The sequence below is a fragment of the Hemiscyllium ocellatum genome, chromosome 20 (assembly GCF_020745735.1).
Source record: "Hemiscyllium ocellatum isolate sHemOce1 chromosome 20, sHemOce1.pat.X.cur, whole genome shotgun sequence".
NCBI lineage: Eukaryota > Metazoa > Chordata > Chondrichthyes > Orectolobiformes > Hemiscylliidae > Hemiscyllium > Hemiscyllium ocellatum.
Genome location: NC_083420.1, coordinates 19,260,958 through 19,279,540, shown reverse-complemented (window position 1 = coordinate 19,279,540; position 18,583 = coordinate 19,260,958). Strand labels below are relative to the sequence as shown.

Genomic DNA, 18,583 nt, shown 5'->3' with positions numbered 1-18,583 from the left:
GGAGTAGTTTATGCAATGAAGGTCACCTCCTGATAGCCATGAGTGACTTACATTGAAACCCTGGAAGGCTGATCAGTTGGAGGAGTTTGCATTTTAGAACATGCATCATGTACTGTTCCTTGAAAATATTTCAATAGCTTAACTTCAATGAAACCTCAACCTAAATGTGTCTTACTAATCAATGCTTCATCAAATCCTAGCTGATTTGTACATTATCCACGTACATTTTAATGATGCTATATTTTAATTCTGAAAAGTGACAATTTTTAAATTAATCAGCAACCAGCATATGCTCTAACAAAGAGTAATCCTTCTTTTGGTTTTAGATGTATTCAGTCAAAAGTACTGATTTCACTGTTTGTAAGTCAATTTTCTACTCAGCTTGAGCTAATATTTCAGTTCAATTTTAGCTTTTTGGAACATTCGAATTTTCTATTTCTATGCATGAACTTGTCTATGTTTTTGCGAACTGTAGCTCCCCAACAATGAGCAAACAGGTCATTCAGGCCATCGAGTCCTCCCTCCCAAGATAATCCCACCCAGACTCACCACACTATCCCTGTAACGCTGCATTTCTCATGCTGAATCCACTTAGCCTGATTTGGAGGTATCGGTGTTGGATGAAGTTAAAAATCACACAACACCAGGTTATAGTCCAACAGGTTTATTTTCCTGATGAAGGGCTTATGCCCGAAACGTCGAATTTCCTATTCCTTGGATGCTGCCTGACCTGCTGTGCTTTAACCAGCAACACATTTTCAGCTCTGATCTCCAGCATTTGCAGACCTCATTCTTTTACCCCTGGTTCATTTGGAAGCACTAGCGTTCGGAGTGTTGCCAATCACCTGATGAAGGAGCAGCGCTCCGTTGGCAACACTCCGAAAGCTAGTGCTTCCAAATAAACCCGTTGGACTATCACCTCTGCACATCACTGGACACTATGGGGCAATTTAGAATTGTCAGTCCGTCTAAGCTACACATCTTTGAACTGTGGGAAGAAACCCACGCAGGTATGGGGAGAATGTGCAAACTCCACACAGTCACCTGAGGGGTGGGAATTGAATCCCCCTCTGTGAGGCAGCAATGCTAGCATTGAGCGACCGTGCCGACCAGGAACAATAAAATATTAGTTGTCGTTTATCAAGGCTCAGAACTTATTAAAGATCTTGTGGAGGGGCGGGGGGGGGGTCAATGATCACTGGTCCTTTGCGGAATGTTTGACAATCCAGGAATGAATGGAAATAACATCAGGGCTTTTGCCCAAAACGTTGATACCGCTGCTCCATGGATGCTGCCTGAACTACTGTGCTCTTCCAGCACCACTAATCCCAAAACTACAGCCGGCCTACAATTCCCGGCAGGCATCGCGAACGGCCGCCTGCCGAAACGGAAGTACCTGTGCGTGTGACGTCAGTTCCTGGAAGGCAGGGCCTGTAGCGGGAGCCAGGAGCTGGTGCAATGGGTGATTGAGGTGCCCGAGCGCGGCTCAGACGGCAGGGTGAGTGGCAACTGGCGATTAGGATTAATGGGGGAGGGACTGCATTCGGGCAGCCCGGGAGAGGCAGTGAGGCCGAGCCTGGATCCGCCAAAATGGGGGAGGCCGCTGCAGTAAACAGCTCCTGGCCGCTGTGGGGGCGGGGGCATGAAGAGGTAAGGGAGGGGGGCGTGAACCACTGGGGAGGAGGGTGTATGGTGGGGGGGGGGGGAAACACCATGGTCAGGAGGGCACCCCTGAGGGGGCACCATGGTGGAGAGCTCCCCCATGGAGAAAGGGAGGAGAGGAGGGTCCTTCCATGGAGGAGAATAGGAGAGGGGCAGGGCTATCCCCATGGAAGAAGAGAGAGGGGGTGGTCCCCTAAGGAGGAGGAGAGGTGGGGGTGGGGGTGGGTGTGGTCTGATGTGGTGAGGGTTCCCATGCATGGGAGGGATGTCCCAGTCTCTGGATGGAGTGGAACAGGAAGGATAGTATAAACATGGGGGTGGGAGCAGTCATGCAAAAACATGGAGTGGGGAAGGGGTGAGGGTGGATTGCTTGCAAGTTTGGAGGGGGAGGGGGAATGGGAATCCATGGAGGAGGAAGGGAAGACATTTGTGAACCTATGGGGTTGTGGCAAAGGATGTGCATAAACCCTTGGAGAAGTTCATGCTGGGGACAGAGAGATGCTTAAACCTGCAAGAAGTTGCTCAGGAAATTGAACTTCCTTCTGGGTAAAGCCTCCTCTTGGAAGCCCCATTTAAATGGAGACTTTTGAAGGGTTCTCATGAAATTAAGTAAAATGCTCAGGAAAATCCTGAACCATTTAAGGTATAACTCCTTGAGTATTTAACAGACTCCACATGTACATCTCGCACTTTGAACTACACCCCTCTTCTGACGTTACCCTGATGTTTCCTGCTCAATAAATGACAACCCTCCTCATGAGCTGCGAAACATAAACTGATCCCAGACCCACTCCCATGCTGCCAGGCTCCAAAAAACCCTACCTGCTAGATCTGACCCGAGACCTCTGCCTCCACTATACCCAAACCCTGTAGACTTGATGCTACACTCCCATACCCCCGCCCAACTCATTCTTCCACTGATCCTGACCTACCCAGCAGGCTGCATCGCTACCTTGCCAGCTAACACCTTATCTCCTTCATATTTGTCATCTTATCCTAGTTCCATATCCCATCCCCAGCCGGCACCAATTTGAGAGACTGCCACTTCACAGAATCTGGCCCATTGTGTTAGTTGACTTTGTTTGCAAATAATCATTGTTCTCTTATAGAGTCATAGAGATGTACAGCATGGAAACAGACCCTTTGCTCCAACTCGTCCATGCTGACCAAATATCCTAATCTAATCTCGTCCCATTTGCCAGCACTTGGCCTATATCCCTCGAAAACCTTCCTATTTATTTATCCATCCAGATGCCTTTTAAATGATGTAATTGTACCAGCCTCCATCACTTCCTCTGACAGCTCATTCCATATGCGCACCACCCTCTGGGTGAAAATGTTGCCCCTTAGGGGTCTCTCAAATTTTTCCCCCCTCACCCCAAAAATCTGCCCTCTAGTTCTGGACCCCCCCCAAAGGGAAAAGACCTTATTTATTTATCCTATCCGTGCCCCTCATGATTTTGTAAACCTCTATAAGGTCACCCCTCAGCCTCTGACACTCCAGGGAAAACAGCCCCAGCCTATTCAGCCTATCCCTGTAGTTCAAATCATCGAACTCTGGCAACATTCTTGTAAATCTTTTCTGAACCCTTTCAAGTTTTAACATCATCCGACTGATAGGAGGGGGATCAGAATTATACACAATATTCCAAAAGTGGCCTAACCAATGTTTTGTACAGCAGCAACATAACTTCCCAAGTCCAACAAAGGAAAGCATATCAAATGCCAGCTTCATTATCCTACATACCTGCGACTCAACTTTCAAGGAACTATGAACCAGTGCTCCAAGGTGTCTTTGTTCAGCAACTTCCCTAAGACCTTCCCATTAAGTCTATAAGAATTGCTCTGATTTGCTTTTCCAAAATGTAGCACCTCGCATTTATCTAAATTAAACTTCATCTGCCACTCCTTAGCCCATTGGCCCATCTGATCAAGATCAGTTGTACTCTGAGGTAATCTTTATCACTGTCCACTACACCTCCTTTTAATGAACGTTGATCATTTTAATGCATGTCATGTTGTTAGTTTGTGTCTTTGACGGTAGCAGTTATTATTTTAGATCTTGCATTGAGCTTTTATCCAGTGCTAAGGTATGTATCTTTAATATGCCAGAGATCAGTTTGTTATTGGATAAGGTGATAGATTTAGACTTTGAGTCACAAGTACCAAGTTTTTCACACCATTGCATTCAATGGGTTTTGGTTTTACTGACATTTTTCCCTGCCCTGCAGTGTCCTGATGTGTTTGTGCAACAGTATTTTTCACATGTACAGACTGCTGCAGTTAATATGCATGGTTTCTAGGAATTATTTAATGATCTCCTTTTGCATTGGGATCTGGAGTCTTTTGCATCCCTGAAGTGCTTTGGGTATTTTATTACATTTAAAGGTTTTAGGCTTGAAGCATTATAGAGTCGTAGAGATGTACAGCACGGAAACAGACCCTTCGGTCCAACCTGTCCATGCCGACCAGATATCCCAACCCAATCTAGTCCCACCTGCCAACACCCGGCCCATATCCCTCCAAACCCTTCCTCTTCAAACCATCCAAATGCCTCTTAAATGTTGCAATTTTACCAGCCTCCACCACTTCCTCTGGCAGCTCATTCCATACACGTACCACACTCTGTCTTAGGGCTCTTTTATATCTTTCCCCTCCCACCCAAAAATTCTGGACTAATTCTGGACTCCCTGACCCCAGGGGAAAGACTTTGCCTATTTATCCTATCCATGCCCCTCATATTTTTGTAAACCTCTATAAGGTCACCCCTCAGCCTCCAATGCTCTGGGGAAAACAGCTCCAGCCTGTTCAGCCTCTCCCTATAGCTCAAATCCTCCAACCCTGGCAACATTCTTGTAAATCTTTTCTGAACCCTTTCAAGTTTCACAACATCTTTCCGATAGGAAGGAGACCAGAATTGCGCGCCATATTCTAACAGTGGCCTAACTAATGTCCTGTACAGCTGCAACATGACCTCCCAACTCCTGTATTCAATACTCTGACCAATAAGGAAAGCATACCAAACGCCGCCTTCACTATCCTATGTACCTGTGACTCCACTTTCAAGGAGCTATGAACCTGCACTCCAAGGTCTATTTGTTCAGCAACACTCCCTAGGACCTTACCATTAAGTGTGTAAGTCCTGCTAAGATTTGCTTTCCCAAAATACAGCACCTCGCATTTATCTGAATTAAACTCCATCTGCCACTTCTCAGCCCATTGGCCCATCTGGTCCAGATCCGTTGTAATCTGAGGTAACCCTCTTTGCTGTCCACTACACCTCCAATTTTGGTGTCATATGCAAACTTACTAACTGTACCTCTTATGCTCCCATCCAAATCATTTATGTAAATGACAAAAAGTAGAGGACCCAGCACCGATCCTTGTGACACTCCACTGGTCACAGGCCTCCAGGCTGGAAAACAACCCTCCATCTCCACCCTCTGTCTTCTACCTTTGATCCAGTTCTGTATCCAAATGGCTAGTTCTCCCTGTATTCCATGAGATCAAACCTTGCTAATCAGTCTCCCATGGGGAACTTTGTCGAACGCCTTACTGACGTCCATATAGATCACATCTACTGTTTTGCCCTCATCAATCATCTTTGTTACTTCTTCAAAAAACTCAATCAAGTTTGTGAGACATGATTTCTCACGCACAAAACCATGTTGACTATCCCTAATCAGTCCTTGCCTTTCCAAATACATGTACATCCTGTCCCTCAGGATTCTCTCCAACAACTTGCACACCGCCAAGGTCAGGCTCACCGGTCTATAGTTCCCTGGCTTGTCTTTACCGCCCTTCTTAAACAGTGGCACCATGTTTGCCAACCTCCAGTCTTCGGGCACCTCACCTGTGACTATCGATGATACAAATGGCTCAGCAATCACTTCTCTGGCTTCCCACAGAGTTCCTGGGTACACCTGATCAGGTGTATTAGCTTGCTGTCTCTCCATGGATGCTGTCTGAGCTGCTGTGATCTCCAGCATTTGTTTTCAGTACAGATTCCAGCATCTGCAGTTTTTTGCTCCGTATTGTCTTCTGTGCTTGTTTTTAAATCTGCTGTTATTCTGTGATGAAAGGTGACTTGTAGTTATTCCGATCTGGGTGCTATTATGTGTGTTGATTGTCAGTGAGGTCCCGAGCGTAGTTTGAAGGGACAGCAACCCTGTGTGGTATTTTTAGCAGGTGCTTCAGTTGACCGCTGCTGGTATAAATTAATATTTTTGTAGGAGAACTTGGCAGAGCCTTGATATGGCTGCTAGTTTGTTGTTTGAATCTATATGTTCCTCAAACTCTGGGTGTCATATTGAAATCCCACCTCCTACCAATTGAATGAGTCCTACTGATGGAAGCTTGCCTTTTGAACTTGAGTAGAGCCGTCTTTGGGCACTGTTGAGTTGGTGTAAAAGAGTGAGGTGTTACTGCATGAAGTAGTTACAGGTGCAACCTGCATCTAAAACTCTTCTATCTATTGAGAGACTCGATTTGCCTGTATTTGGTGTCATGTAAGCACTTTGGACTGAAGCATTGTGGCAATTTCTTTTTCTTGTTCATGAGAACTGCACATCACTGGCAAGGCCAATATTTACTGCTCAGCCTTAATTGGCCAGAGAGCGCTTAAAAGTCAACCACATTGCTGTGGTTCCAGAGTCACATGTAGACCAGACTAGATAAAGATTGCCAATCTCCTTGCTTAAAAAGATATAAGTGAGCAAGTGTTTTTTTTTAACAACAATCAGTACTGGTTACATGGTCACCATTGGTTTACCTTGCTTTTAATATTCTAGATCTTGGTTGAATTCACAATCCCCCCTCAGGCACAATGCAGTTCAACCTCATGTTGTCAGTACATTAACCTGAGGTTGTGGATTACGAACCTAGAGACATTAGCACTATGCCAATACCTCCCCAATTTATTTACAGTAAGTACAAATCTGCCATCTAAGTCTAGACTGCAAATTGCATCTAGCTGTCCAATGGGGGGAGTTGTATGGGATAATATTGGGGCTTGATGATTTGCCAGTCATGATAGTGGATGGAGAAATCTGCAGCAAATATATTTTGCACATTATATAGGCCAATATTTCAGTGTGATTTCTGTTTTCTTTAGCATTTTGGAAACTGATCTGCAAATTAAATTTTGTGCCAGTTCTCAACTGAGTATACTTTCTGGGTAGCAGAACTGTCGGAATGCCTGAAGCTGGAAGAACAATTGGCATGTTACTAGAGATAAATGTTGCTTATTTTTGGACTGTGGCAGTGAGGGAACTTACATTCACAGCCAGAATCGCTACTCTCTCTGTGTGCCTAACCAAGGTCATCTGTGGAAGCAATGGCTGTTGTCTCCCAAACTCAAGTGACTCATGGGAACCACAAGTGCTCAATGTTTCTGACATATTTGACTGAGCCTGGAGTTGTTTGTGTTCTGGAGTGTTGTGTTGACAGTTGAATTAATGAGCTTGTTGATAGAATCTTCTGTTGCAGTTCTTCAATGCACAGTATGTTGTGGCTTCCCTGAAATTTCAGAGCATGGTTATTCTTGACTGAAACTGACCAGATACATCACTGGCTGTACTCCATGTCAAACATCCTCCGTGCTACCTGAAGAAGAAAGTAATTTAGTAACAGATGCCTTGTAACTGATTTGAGCAGGAGACAGCCCTTTCAGTCCTTGTATTTTTCCTGTTAATACCAATTTATACCATAATTCGATCTCTTTCTTTGACTTATTGCATTGCAGATGATGGGCTATTATTTGTATTTGGCTTGTGCATTCTGGAACTTTGAAGTTAAATAAGCCTGACTTGAATTTCCTGTCCAAATTGCTTTGTCATAAGGAAGTTGAGTATTTGACTTTATTTTATTCATGCCAAAGAGACAAAATTTAAATTTGCAAAAGCAGAATTGACTGAGGCGTTTGAGTAATAGATGTGGTGATGCTGAGTTTATGTCACAGATAGCAGTAAGTAGCATTTGCATGAAGGTGATGTGGGTTTGTATCCTTGGCTTGATATTAGATAGTTGAGGTACAACACGAGGTAAACCCCTATTCGAATTTAAACTGTACACACAGAGGTTCACCTCGCATCGTAATCTGCTAAATTTCGAGAGGTAAAGAACTATCCCATAGATCACTATTTAAAGTAAAAATTAACAATTTTATTCTTTAAGTCCCAAAAGAGAAAATTAGACAACTATTTATGACTCCTTTCTCTTAAACCTATCTTCTACCTCTCACTCTATAATACTGGTCCAATAAATTCTCTCTCAAATTTACAGCCAATCACTTTCAAACCCCAGTTGTTGTCTTCGGATGTCAAACTTTCTGTGTAGATTTATTTTGGTAGTCTTCAGGGGTCTGCTGCACAAATTTCTTATGGACAGGTACCTTTCAGAGAGCTATTCAGCTGGCAGTCTGTACTTGATGGTGCTTTTGGCAGTTCTCCCCCTAACTGTTCAAACTGGTTTTATACTCCAAAACATTGCATCATTTCATTGGTTTGATGTCATCCCAAACAGTAAGATTCAAATTCGATTGGGTTTTGGTATCTGGGGTACAATTTAAACTGGTTGGCCGAATTTGAACTGAAAATGTGTTGCTGGTTAAAGCACAGCAGGTTAGGCAGCATCCAAGGAACAGGAAATTCGATGTTTCGGGCCAGAGCCCTTCATCAGCATCTGCAGACCTCACTTTTTACTGGCCGAATTTGAATTTGTTCTTGTTCCATGGCAATGCAACTCCAGCTATTTGTTTCAACCAAATGTTACATTTTTAAATTGCTCAGCACACACTGTGCTTTCAGTCAGTCCTTGCTAGCTTTCTCTCTCTCTCTCTCTCTCTCTCTCTCTCTCTCTCTCTCTCCACCTTCCTAACAGTTACAAACAGATTTGAACAACATGAGATGTCTGTGAAGAATGATGGAGTCAGTGGCAAGAATATAGAGCTTCGTTTTATTTTTGTTTAACTGAGATAAATTATGGTTCATCCAGTGCTCAAATATTTTGTGTTCCTTTATCTCAGGCCAAGGTATGACTCCAGAATTCTTGTCTTGCATCAGTTTGTCTGTGGACAAATACAGAAGGTGTTCCATTCGCAATTACTGTATCAAAACTCAAGCCATATTCCACCTTCATCCAATCCATACATGACAGATAAATGGTGTAAATCAGCCTTGATCTAATTGAAAAGGCAGTACAGAACTGAGGGACTGAATGGCCTCTCATAATAGAACATAGAACATAGAAAAATACAGTGCAGTACAGGCCCTTCGGCCCTCGATGTTGCCGAATCCTACCTAACCTACCTCGACCGAAGCCTACCTAACCTACACTAGCCCAATAACCTCCATATGCTTGTCCAATGCCCGCTTAAATGACCATAAAGAGAGAGAGTCCACCACTGCTACTGGCAGGGCATTCCATGAACTCTCAACCCGCTGAGTAAAAAATCTACCCCTAACATCTGTCCTATACCTACCACCCCTTAATTTAAAGCTGTGTCCCCTAGTAACAGCTGACTCCATTAGAGGAAAAAGGTTCTCACTGTCAACCCTATCTAAACCCCTAATCATCTTGTACACCTCTATCAAATCTCCCCTAAACCTTCTTTTCTCCAATGAGAAAAGCCCCAAGTGCCTCAGCCTTTCCTCATACGATCTTCCTACCATGCCAGGCAACATCCTGGTAAACCTCCTCTGCACTCGTTCCAATGCCTCCACATCCTTCCTATAGTATGGCGACCAAAACTGCACACAATACTCCAGATGAGGCCGCACCAGAGTCTTATACAACTGCAACATGACCTCAGGACTCCGGAACTCAATTCCTCTACCAATAAAGCCCAGTACACCATATGCCTTCCTCACAGCACTATTTACCTGGGTGGCAACTTTCAGAGATCTGTGTACATGGACACCAAGATCCCTCTGCTCAGCCACACTACCAAGTAGTCTACCATTAGCCCAGTAATCCATCTTCTTGTTACTCCTACCGAAGTGAATGACTTCACACATAGCTACATTGAACTCCATTTGCCACCTTTCTGCCCAGCTCTGCAACTTATCTATATCCCGCTGTAACCTCCCACATCCTCCTTCGCTGTCTACAACTCTACCGACTTTCGTGTCATCCGCAAACTTGCTTACCCAGCCTTCAAGCCCCTCCTCCAGGTCATTTATAAAAATGACAAACAGCATAGGTCCCAAAACAGATCCAAGATGAACCTATACCATCAACTACTACCCCCTGTCTCCTTCCAGCAAACCAATTTCTAATCCAAACCTCTAATGCACCCTCAATGCCATACCTCCGTAGTTTTTGCATTAGCCTGCCATGGGGTACCTTATCGAACGCCTTACTAAAATCCATATACACCACATCTACTGCTTTACCTTCGTCCACTTCCTTGGTCACCTTCTCAAAGAACTCAATAAGGTTTGTGCGGCACGACCTGCCCTTCACAAAACCATGCTGACTATCCTTGATCACATTATTCCTATCCAGATGTTCATAAATCCTATCCCTTACAATTCTCTCTAAGACTTTGCCCACATCAGAAGTGAGACTCACTGGCCTATAGTTACTAGGGCTATCCCTACTCCCCTTCTTGAACAAGGGGACCACATTCGCTATCCTCCAGTCTTCTGGGACTATTCCCGTAGACAACGATGACATAAAAATCAAGGCCAATGGCTCTGCTATCTCCTCCCTAGCTTCCCAGAGGATCCTAGGATAAATGCCATCAGACCCAGGGGACTTATCTATTTTCATCCTTTCCAGTATTCCCCAGACCTCTTCCCTACGTACCTCAAGGCCATCCATTCTAATCACTTATGACTCAATATTCACATCAGCAACAGTTCCTAAGTGAATACTGACAAAAAGTATTGATTTAGCGTCTCTCCAATCTCCTCCGCCTCCACGCACAACTTCCCACTACTATCCTTGACTGGACCGATACCTACCCTAGTCATCCTTTTATTCCTGACATACCTATAGAAAGCCTTTGGGTTTTCCCTAATCCTACCAACTAAGGACTTTTCATGTCCCCTTCTCGCTGCTCTTAGCTCTCTCTTTAGATCCTTCCTGGCTACCTTAACTCTCAATCGCCCCAACTGAACCTTCACGCCTCATCTTTACATAGGCCGCCCTCTTCCCTTTCACAAGGGATTCCAATTCCTTATTAAACCACGGCTCCCTCACAAGACCCTTTACTCCCTGCCTGACTGGTACACACTTATCAAGGACACCCATTAGCTGTTCCTTGAACAATCTCCACATATCATTTGTGTTCTTCCCTTGAAGCCTATTTTTCCAATCCACGCATCCTAAGTCATGCCTCACCGTATCATAATTTCCCTGCCCCCAGCTATAACTCTTGCCCTGCAGTGCACACTTATCCCTCTCCATCACTAGAGTAAAAGTCACCGAGTTGTGGTCACTGTCCCCGAAGTGCTCACCTACCTCCAAGTCTAACACCTGGCCTGGTTCATTACCTAGAACCAAATCCAGTATGGCCTCACCTCTTGTTGGCCTGTCTACATATTGTGTCAGGAAACCCTCCTGCACACATTGGACAAACACCGACCCATCTAACGAACTGAGCTATAGCTTTCCCAGTCAATATCTGGGAAGTTAAAGTCCCCCATAACAACCACCCTGCTACTTTCACTCTTCTCCTGAATCATCCTCGCAATACTTCCCTCTACTTCTCTCGGACTGTTAGGAGGCCTGTAGAAAACTCCTAACAGGGTGACCTCACCTTTCCTATTTCTAACCTCCGAGCAAACTACCTCAGATGGCAAGTCTTCCTCCATCACCCTTCCCACCGCTGTAATACTATCCTTGACAAGCAATGCCTAACCAGATTTGGAATTTTGACCTTCTCTAGCCTAAGAGGCCAGTAGTAGCATTTGTATTACTTTCAAGACCAGGTTTGGCACTCACTGGGGGACCTGCATTGTGGTTCCATTTTGTACAGTTCATTCACAGGAGCTAATTTATTTCTTGATTGAGCTGAAGGACAACTGTTCAAGCTTCATCCTTTCCTGATGAAGGGCTTTTGCCCGAAATATCAATTCTCCTGCTCCCCTGATGCTGACTGACTTGCTGACCACACTTTTGACTCTAACCTCCAGCATTTGCAGGCCCGTTCGAGGTTCTGTCCAACTGGTCCTCGATAGGCAAGCTTTGCTTTGTGCATCCACTAAGATTATCACTGATGGATGTACAGATTCATTTGCAGGTCTGCAGAGCTGATTCCTGATGTAATCATTTATCTACTTCAGTTTAGGGAAGGTTGAACAGCCCCCTTGATCATGTCCAAACCCACAAGCAAAGATCCGTCCTTCCGTGAGCGATTCAAAAGCCTTCTGGGAATTGGCCCTCGTATTAACACCAAGCAAACGGAATGTAAGCCAGCAGAATTCATCATAACGAGTGAAATACTAAAGGTACTGTGCTCAATACGCAATGAGAAATGTATTCTCTTTATGTTTGCAGAAATGTTTTGTCTATTTTGTATGGAACACTGTCATTGAGAGTATATTTTTTCTATTGCTTCAGGATCTGAACATAGAGTGTGGACTTTACAACAGAATAAAAACCATTGGCCATGTTTGTGACCTAGCCAGGACCAGGAAGTTTGAAGAGGTAATAAACATGTTTAGCACTCCTTTAGTAATGTGCTCCTCCAGTTATAGGAACCATGGTTTTTACAGGTTAAGACAATGATGGTACAATTCAGACAATCAGTTGTTGTTGAAATAGCTTTATCACCTCCAATATTTTAGTTTTATCTTGATAGTTGTGTTCCAGACTGTGCTACTTTTAAAAAGAGGTAGATACATGCAATGCGAATGCTCAGAGGAGTTGATGCGTGCCTAAAAAAGAAAAACATTACTGGGTTACAAGAAAGAGCAAGAGGAGTGGACTGATTAATTAACTCAGTCAGCTGAGGTGCAATGGGCTGAATGTCCTTCTATGTTTCATTTACAGCACCAAGCTCTTTCTGTCTTCATTTAACTTAGATTTCTGCAAGTCATTTCCTCCCATTTTTGGAATGTGTGTTACTATCTGTTTCATGTAAATTTTCCCCTTTTGTTTCTTTTGTGTATTTAAAGCATGCAGTGGAAGCTGTGTGGCAGGCTGTGGATGACTTGATTTCTGATGAACACTCTGAGGCTAGGCATGCAGTATTGCAACTGATGAAGGCTATTATTCAGGGACAGGTGAGCAAAACAGTAGTTTTATCCTGGTTCGAACTGTACTTCCATGATCCTTTCATTTCTTCTGTTATCGCAGTCTTATGAATTGAGTTTATTCCCTTTAAAAACATTGCTGATTTAATTCCTCAGTATTCCCTATTCGATAACGACGTCAATCTCTCTCAGCACATCTACTGAAATTCTCATCCATGCCTTTCTGGCCTCTATATTTGACTATTCGAATGCTTTCCTGACTGGCCTATTGTCCACATTGCATAAGCTTGAGTTATTGCAACTCTGCTCTATCCTATTTGTTTCCTAGCCCCATTCATCATTGTTTCCTAGGCTAGCAAGGCCTCCATTTTAAAATTCTCATCATCATCATTTTCAATTCACTCTATGGCTTCACCCATCCCTTTTTCTGCCATATTGTAATAAAGTAACCTTTAGGAATGAATGTCCACAATATCATAGAATTTTACAACATGTTTAAAAGTTAGGCATGTCATCAGATATGGCGGGTGCAAAGTTCTCAAATTCTCTATACTTGCAAGCTGCCAACCAGCCTGACTTGGAAATCTACTGCCAATTCTTCACTATTGCTTTGATCTGCATTAACAATTGTGTATGTACCTGTAGTTATGACTAGACCCCAGGTGAGCCCAAATTATTATGATTCCAAACAGGCACCCCAAATTGTTCAGCTCCTGAATGAAGACATGAACTGGTTCTCCTCCTTTATTAACCCTCCCTATGGCTGGTCGCAATGAGAAAAGACCCCTCCTTTGTGGATACCTTTCTTCCAGATTAAATGAATTAATGTTCTAAAATGAGCCAACTTAACCAGGTTTTCTTGAGTTAGAAAGTTGTGAACTTATTCGCTATCAAATGCAAAAATTATTAACAGCACAATGCAAATATGCATAGATTAGGAATAAGCCATGAGTCCAAAAAGATAAAAGTTAAAAGATATGCAGATCGGTCTTTGAGTTGCTCATGAAGAAAAATAATGGAACTTTGATAGGTGAACAGTCCATTTTGGGTTGTTTTACTTTTGCTGATTTGCTAACAGTACTAACAACGCTCAGAGTTCTTCTTGACCTGTTCCTTTTTGACTGGCCGGCTAGTTATGGTCCAGCACTCAGATGAGAATGCTTATATCTGCAAAATGAGGGGTGGCTATTGGTGGTTCTTCGACTGTGAACTTCACATAATTTCAGCACCCGAACCCAGACTAGGGTACGTGAATACTTCTGTTCACAAGCACATCTGCTTCTAATAGCTCTCCTTCAGCTAACACACAGACCAGAGTTGCTCTCTGTCTTTAACTCTTTTTACATATTCCTGGAAAGGTGAAACAGAAAAAAAGTGGCTGTCTCAAAGAAGTGGCTGTCTGCTGAAAGCCTGGGCTGGTGGGGAGAGATATTCAGCCCCCTTTGTTAGGTGTTTCCCTAACACTCTTCAGGTGTGATATTCACATGTCCCATGCAGGACTTTGACAGCCAGCCTAAAATTTTTGTTTGTAGTTTGTGTTTTGTTATTATTTGCAGCAGCCCTCTTTAAAAATAGATTTTGGAATTAAATGCTGAAAAGTGTCCATACCAATTTGGGATTCTGGTCTGTTGCCATGACACTACACCATGCAGTTTGTTCCTTCAGTGAGACTAACCTTTTGCAGGAGCAAGTCACTGGTTAGAAATAGTTATAAAAATGTTATGAAAGTCTCTTTGCCACTGTGATGTCTTGAGAAGGCAAATGGATTGAGTATACCAATAGCCTGGAGTGATTAAGGCAAGTTTGGATATTTTACTATTTTAATTGCACTTGTGTAAATGTACGTTGTTATACAGGTAGACAACACTTTACCTGGAATCTGAAAAGCTCCAAAGTCCAAAAGTTTTTTTTGTGAAGTTTTATTTCTCATTAACAACATTGTTTGGTGTACAAACAGTTAACCCAAGTCCACACCTGTTTGATGCCCTGTCACTCAGATGCCGACATGTGGGGGCATGGCCCAGCACTGGCAGGCTTCAAATCTGTTTCAGGGCCAGTTTTACTCACCGTAAGTCTTTCTTTGGGAAGATTTTTAAAAATTACGCCATCAAACTGTCACTTATTCTGAAATTCGAAAAATTCTGAAAACCAGCTGGTTGAGAGCATTTCGGATAAAGGATTGTGCACCTGTACTATGATGTCCCTCCTCCAGTATATTTAACAAACTGACTGAGTACATTCATTTAATTAGAGCGAAAGACTCGGGCCAATCCGTGCACACTTCTTCCTCATCATCAAGGATTACCCAGTGAATGGTGACCTGCTTGAGAGACTTGACGTCTTCAAAGCGCTAACAGAAAACGGAAAAGACATCACCTACTTGGAGGAAGATCTGTGTATGTGTGTGACGTATTTAGAAAGGTCTTTGAATGGCTAGGCTGATGCTGAAGTTTTTGTTGAAACTCAAACTTAAGTTTTGTACAAAGTTAAAAATCACACAGCACCAGGTTATAGTCCAACGGGTTTAATTGGAAGCACCAACTTTCAGAGCACTGCTCCTTCATCAGGAAGCTAGTGCTTCCAATTAAACCTGTTGGACTATAACCTGATGTTGTGTGATTTTTAAATTTGTACACCCCAGTCCAACACCGGCATCTCCAAATCATGACTACCATCGACACTGTTAAGATTTGTAGATCTGGTTTTGAGATCATAGTGCTAATAATAACATTTTGCTGATTGCAGTAATGACATTAAAATAATTAGGAAAAGGAATGCATGCACACACTTCATTCCCTCAAAATTCAGCACCATTTTTATTAATACCTGTCTGGTGCCACACATTAAAGCAAATCATCCTTTAGAAATGTCTTCAGAATAGATATTGAATATTTAACTTTTTTCCAAATGTTTTCTATGCCATTTGACATATTGCTTTAACATAAATGCCGAGGAAGGATCTTGCGGACAGCTAAACGATGAATTTATAGTTCTTATAAGGGTAATAAACAATTACAATTTTCTTAAGGCTGCATGTAGTGACACCATTATTCTCAGCCAGACTGGGTGATAATTTCCTAATTTCCTCCAAACAGTCACATTGGAGACGTCCCTGCTGTAAACAACTAAAATTGATTTTGTGCAGCTAATTTACCAGATGTAGCTATCCTTCACTCACTTAATTTTGCTGGAAAGAGTATCCTGCTATTATCAGGACACTTCTCTTGTCCTCTTTACTGTAGTTTACTGAGGTTTTTTAAATAGACTCTGGTGTAAAATAGATTGTTTACTATGTGCCTGACCCAAGTCGCATCCCAACAATAGAAATGATGGTGCCAGTATTCACTTTGTACCATGGAGTGCATAGACATGAATTCTTATTTTTCACACAATGTACTGTTTTCTTTAGAAAATATTCCTGCATTCTTCTATCTGTCCCCCATTTGGATATTTCTGTACCATGGAGCCTGTCCAGCCAGTAGAGTATTTGACCACCTGCCAGACCTTCTCTTAAGGCCTGACACTGACTATTTGGAGATCAATCAAAAGTAAAGTGAGATGACTCCTTCCCTTCACTTTTTTGTGAATGTACTTTAAGAAAGGTTAAGTTCATAAGATACACATAGAAGGAGAGCAGGGTATGAACCTGCATCTCCCAACTGTGTGATATTTTTTGATCCCTGAAATGCTTTGCTACATTTTGAGCTTTCAACTTTAACTGGTTGAATTATTGGCTGTTCAAGACTTGAATACCAATAAATGGATGTATTTTTATTATTTGACAATTAAGTCAGTGCTGTTTAAGAATGAGACTGTTGCTTTGTAGGCAATATATGATCTTGCCTGTGTGTCTGTGTGTTTTTCTTTTTTTGTGTTAAAGCCTCTTTTGTCCTCAAGTGGTTGGATATTGGTCTCACTGCGGAGTTTCTGGAGGTGCTAGTCAATCTTGTCAAATTCAACAGCTGCTACCTGGATCTGATTGTGGCTCAGATAGTCCAGTGAGTATGTATGGGTGTTTAATTAAATTTGCTGTTAAAAAGTATGGGTGATAGTCGGAAGTATCTAAATTGTTTATCAATGCATAAGTACTCTGAACCATGTGGAGCTAAAGCCTGTGATAACCTCTGATAGCCCAATGTAGGCACTTGTCATGTACAACGCCTGAGTTGATTTTTGCAGATCTAATGGCACTTATCATAAACTAAAAGTAAAATTTGACTTTGGTTCTCCCTGTATGTTCCCTGTACCTTCCATCCCTTGTCCAATTTTTCTTTTATGAAGAATTTATTACAGCATGTAAGTTTAGCTCGCAGAACCGGGTTTTTTTTCAGACGTTTCGCCACCATGACTAGGTAACATTTATCAGTGAGAGTCTCCAGAGAAGCGCTGCAGGTATATCCCACCTCTCTCTCTCTCTATAGGTCTTGTGTTTCTTAAGGTGGGTGATGTCATTTCTGGTTTTCTTTTCAAGGGAAGGTAGATGGGACCTAAGTTGATGTGATTATTGATGGAGTTCTGGTCAGAGTGCCATGCCTCTAAGAATCCTCATGCATGTCTTTGTTTTGCCTGTCCGAGAATGTGTGTATTGTCCCAGTCAAAGTGTTGTCCTTCTTTGTCTATATGTATGGAAACTAGTGATAGTGGGTCGTGTCTTTTGGTGGCTAGTTGGTGTTCATGTATCCTGGTAGCAAGTTTCCTGTTTGTCTGTCCGATGTAGTGTTTTATTTTACAGTTCTTGCATTGTGTTTTGTAAGTGGTGTTAGTTTTGCTGGTAGTATCTAATGGATCCTTTTGGTTCATTAGTCACTGTTTTAATGTGTTGGTAGGTTTGTGGGCTACCATGATGCCAAGTAGTCTGGAAGTCATTTCTGATATGTCACAGTGGTTAGCACTGCTGCCTCACAGCACCAGAGACCCGGGTTCAATTCCTGCCTCAGGCGACTGACTGTGTGGAGTTTGCACGTTCTGCGTGGGTTTCCTCCAGGTGCTCCGGTTTCCTCCCACAGTCCAAAGATGTGTGGGTCAGGTAAATTGGCCATGCTAAATTGCCCGTAGTGTTAGGTAAGGGGTAAATGTAGGGGAATGGGTGGGTTGCACTTCGGTGGGTCGGTGTGGACTTGTTGGGCCGAAGGGCCTGTTTCCACACTGTAAGTAATCTAATCTAATCTCGATGTAAGGTAACGTGGCTATAGTTTTTGGTTGCGTTGTGTCTGCTGTTTAGGTTTGTTTCTGAGGAATCAGCAGATTGTGCTTATTGGGTAACAGCTTTTCTTAAAAACATTGTATAGGTATTTTTCTTCTGTTTCTAGTTCTTGGGTGCTGTAGTGTGATGTAGCTCGTTGGATAATGTCTTGACGCAACTCTGTTTGTGGGTGTTGGGATGATTGCTTCTGAAGTTAAGTATTTGGTCCGTGTGTGTTGTTTATCTGTAGATGCTGGTCTGAAGCTCTCCGTTAACTGGACGTTCAACTGTCTGTTGATGTTCTTTTTTGTGAATTTTATGCATGTCAGGATATAGTTGACAGTGCTGTACATTTCCTCTAATTTGAGATGACAAAGGTGTCATCCATGTAGACTTAAAAAAAAATATAAAAACATTGTAATAATTCCTGCAGATAAGGGATACATGACAGTCTGATTTGTTTAAAATAACAATCTTTAAAAGGCATATGCTCTGTTTTGCAGACACTGACATTTACCAGCAGGTGGCGATAGACCTG

General features: G+C 42.7%; 1 protein-coding gene across 5 annotated transcripts in view; it reads left to right on the top strand.

Moving 5' to 3' along the window:
- Nucleotides 1–1,422: 1,422 nt before the first annotated feature.
- tsc2 (TSC complex subunit 2) overlaps nucleotides 1,423–18,583 on the top strand; it is an 84,089-nt gene continuing 66,928 nt past the window's right edge. For all 5 annotated transcript variants that reach the window (XM_060840549.1, XM_060840548.1, XM_060840547.1 and 2 more), the window contains exons 1-6: nucleotides 1,423–1,498; nucleotides 11,952–12,116; nucleotides 12,229–12,315; nucleotides 12,786–12,893; nucleotides 15,115–15,259; nucleotides 16,744–16,861. In XM_060840549.1, the coding sequence (XP_060696532.1) occupies nucleotides 11,982–12,116; nucleotides 12,229–12,315; nucleotides 12,786–12,893; nucleotides 15,115–15,259; nucleotides 16,744–16,861 (593 nt within the window). In that variant the 5' untranslated portion in view covers nucleotides 1,423–1,498; nucleotides 11,952–11,981. The remainder of the gene's footprint in view (nucleotides 1,499–11,951; nucleotides 12,117–12,228; nucleotides 12,316–12,785; nucleotides 12,894–15,114; nucleotides 15,260–16,743; nucleotides 16,862–18,583) is intronic.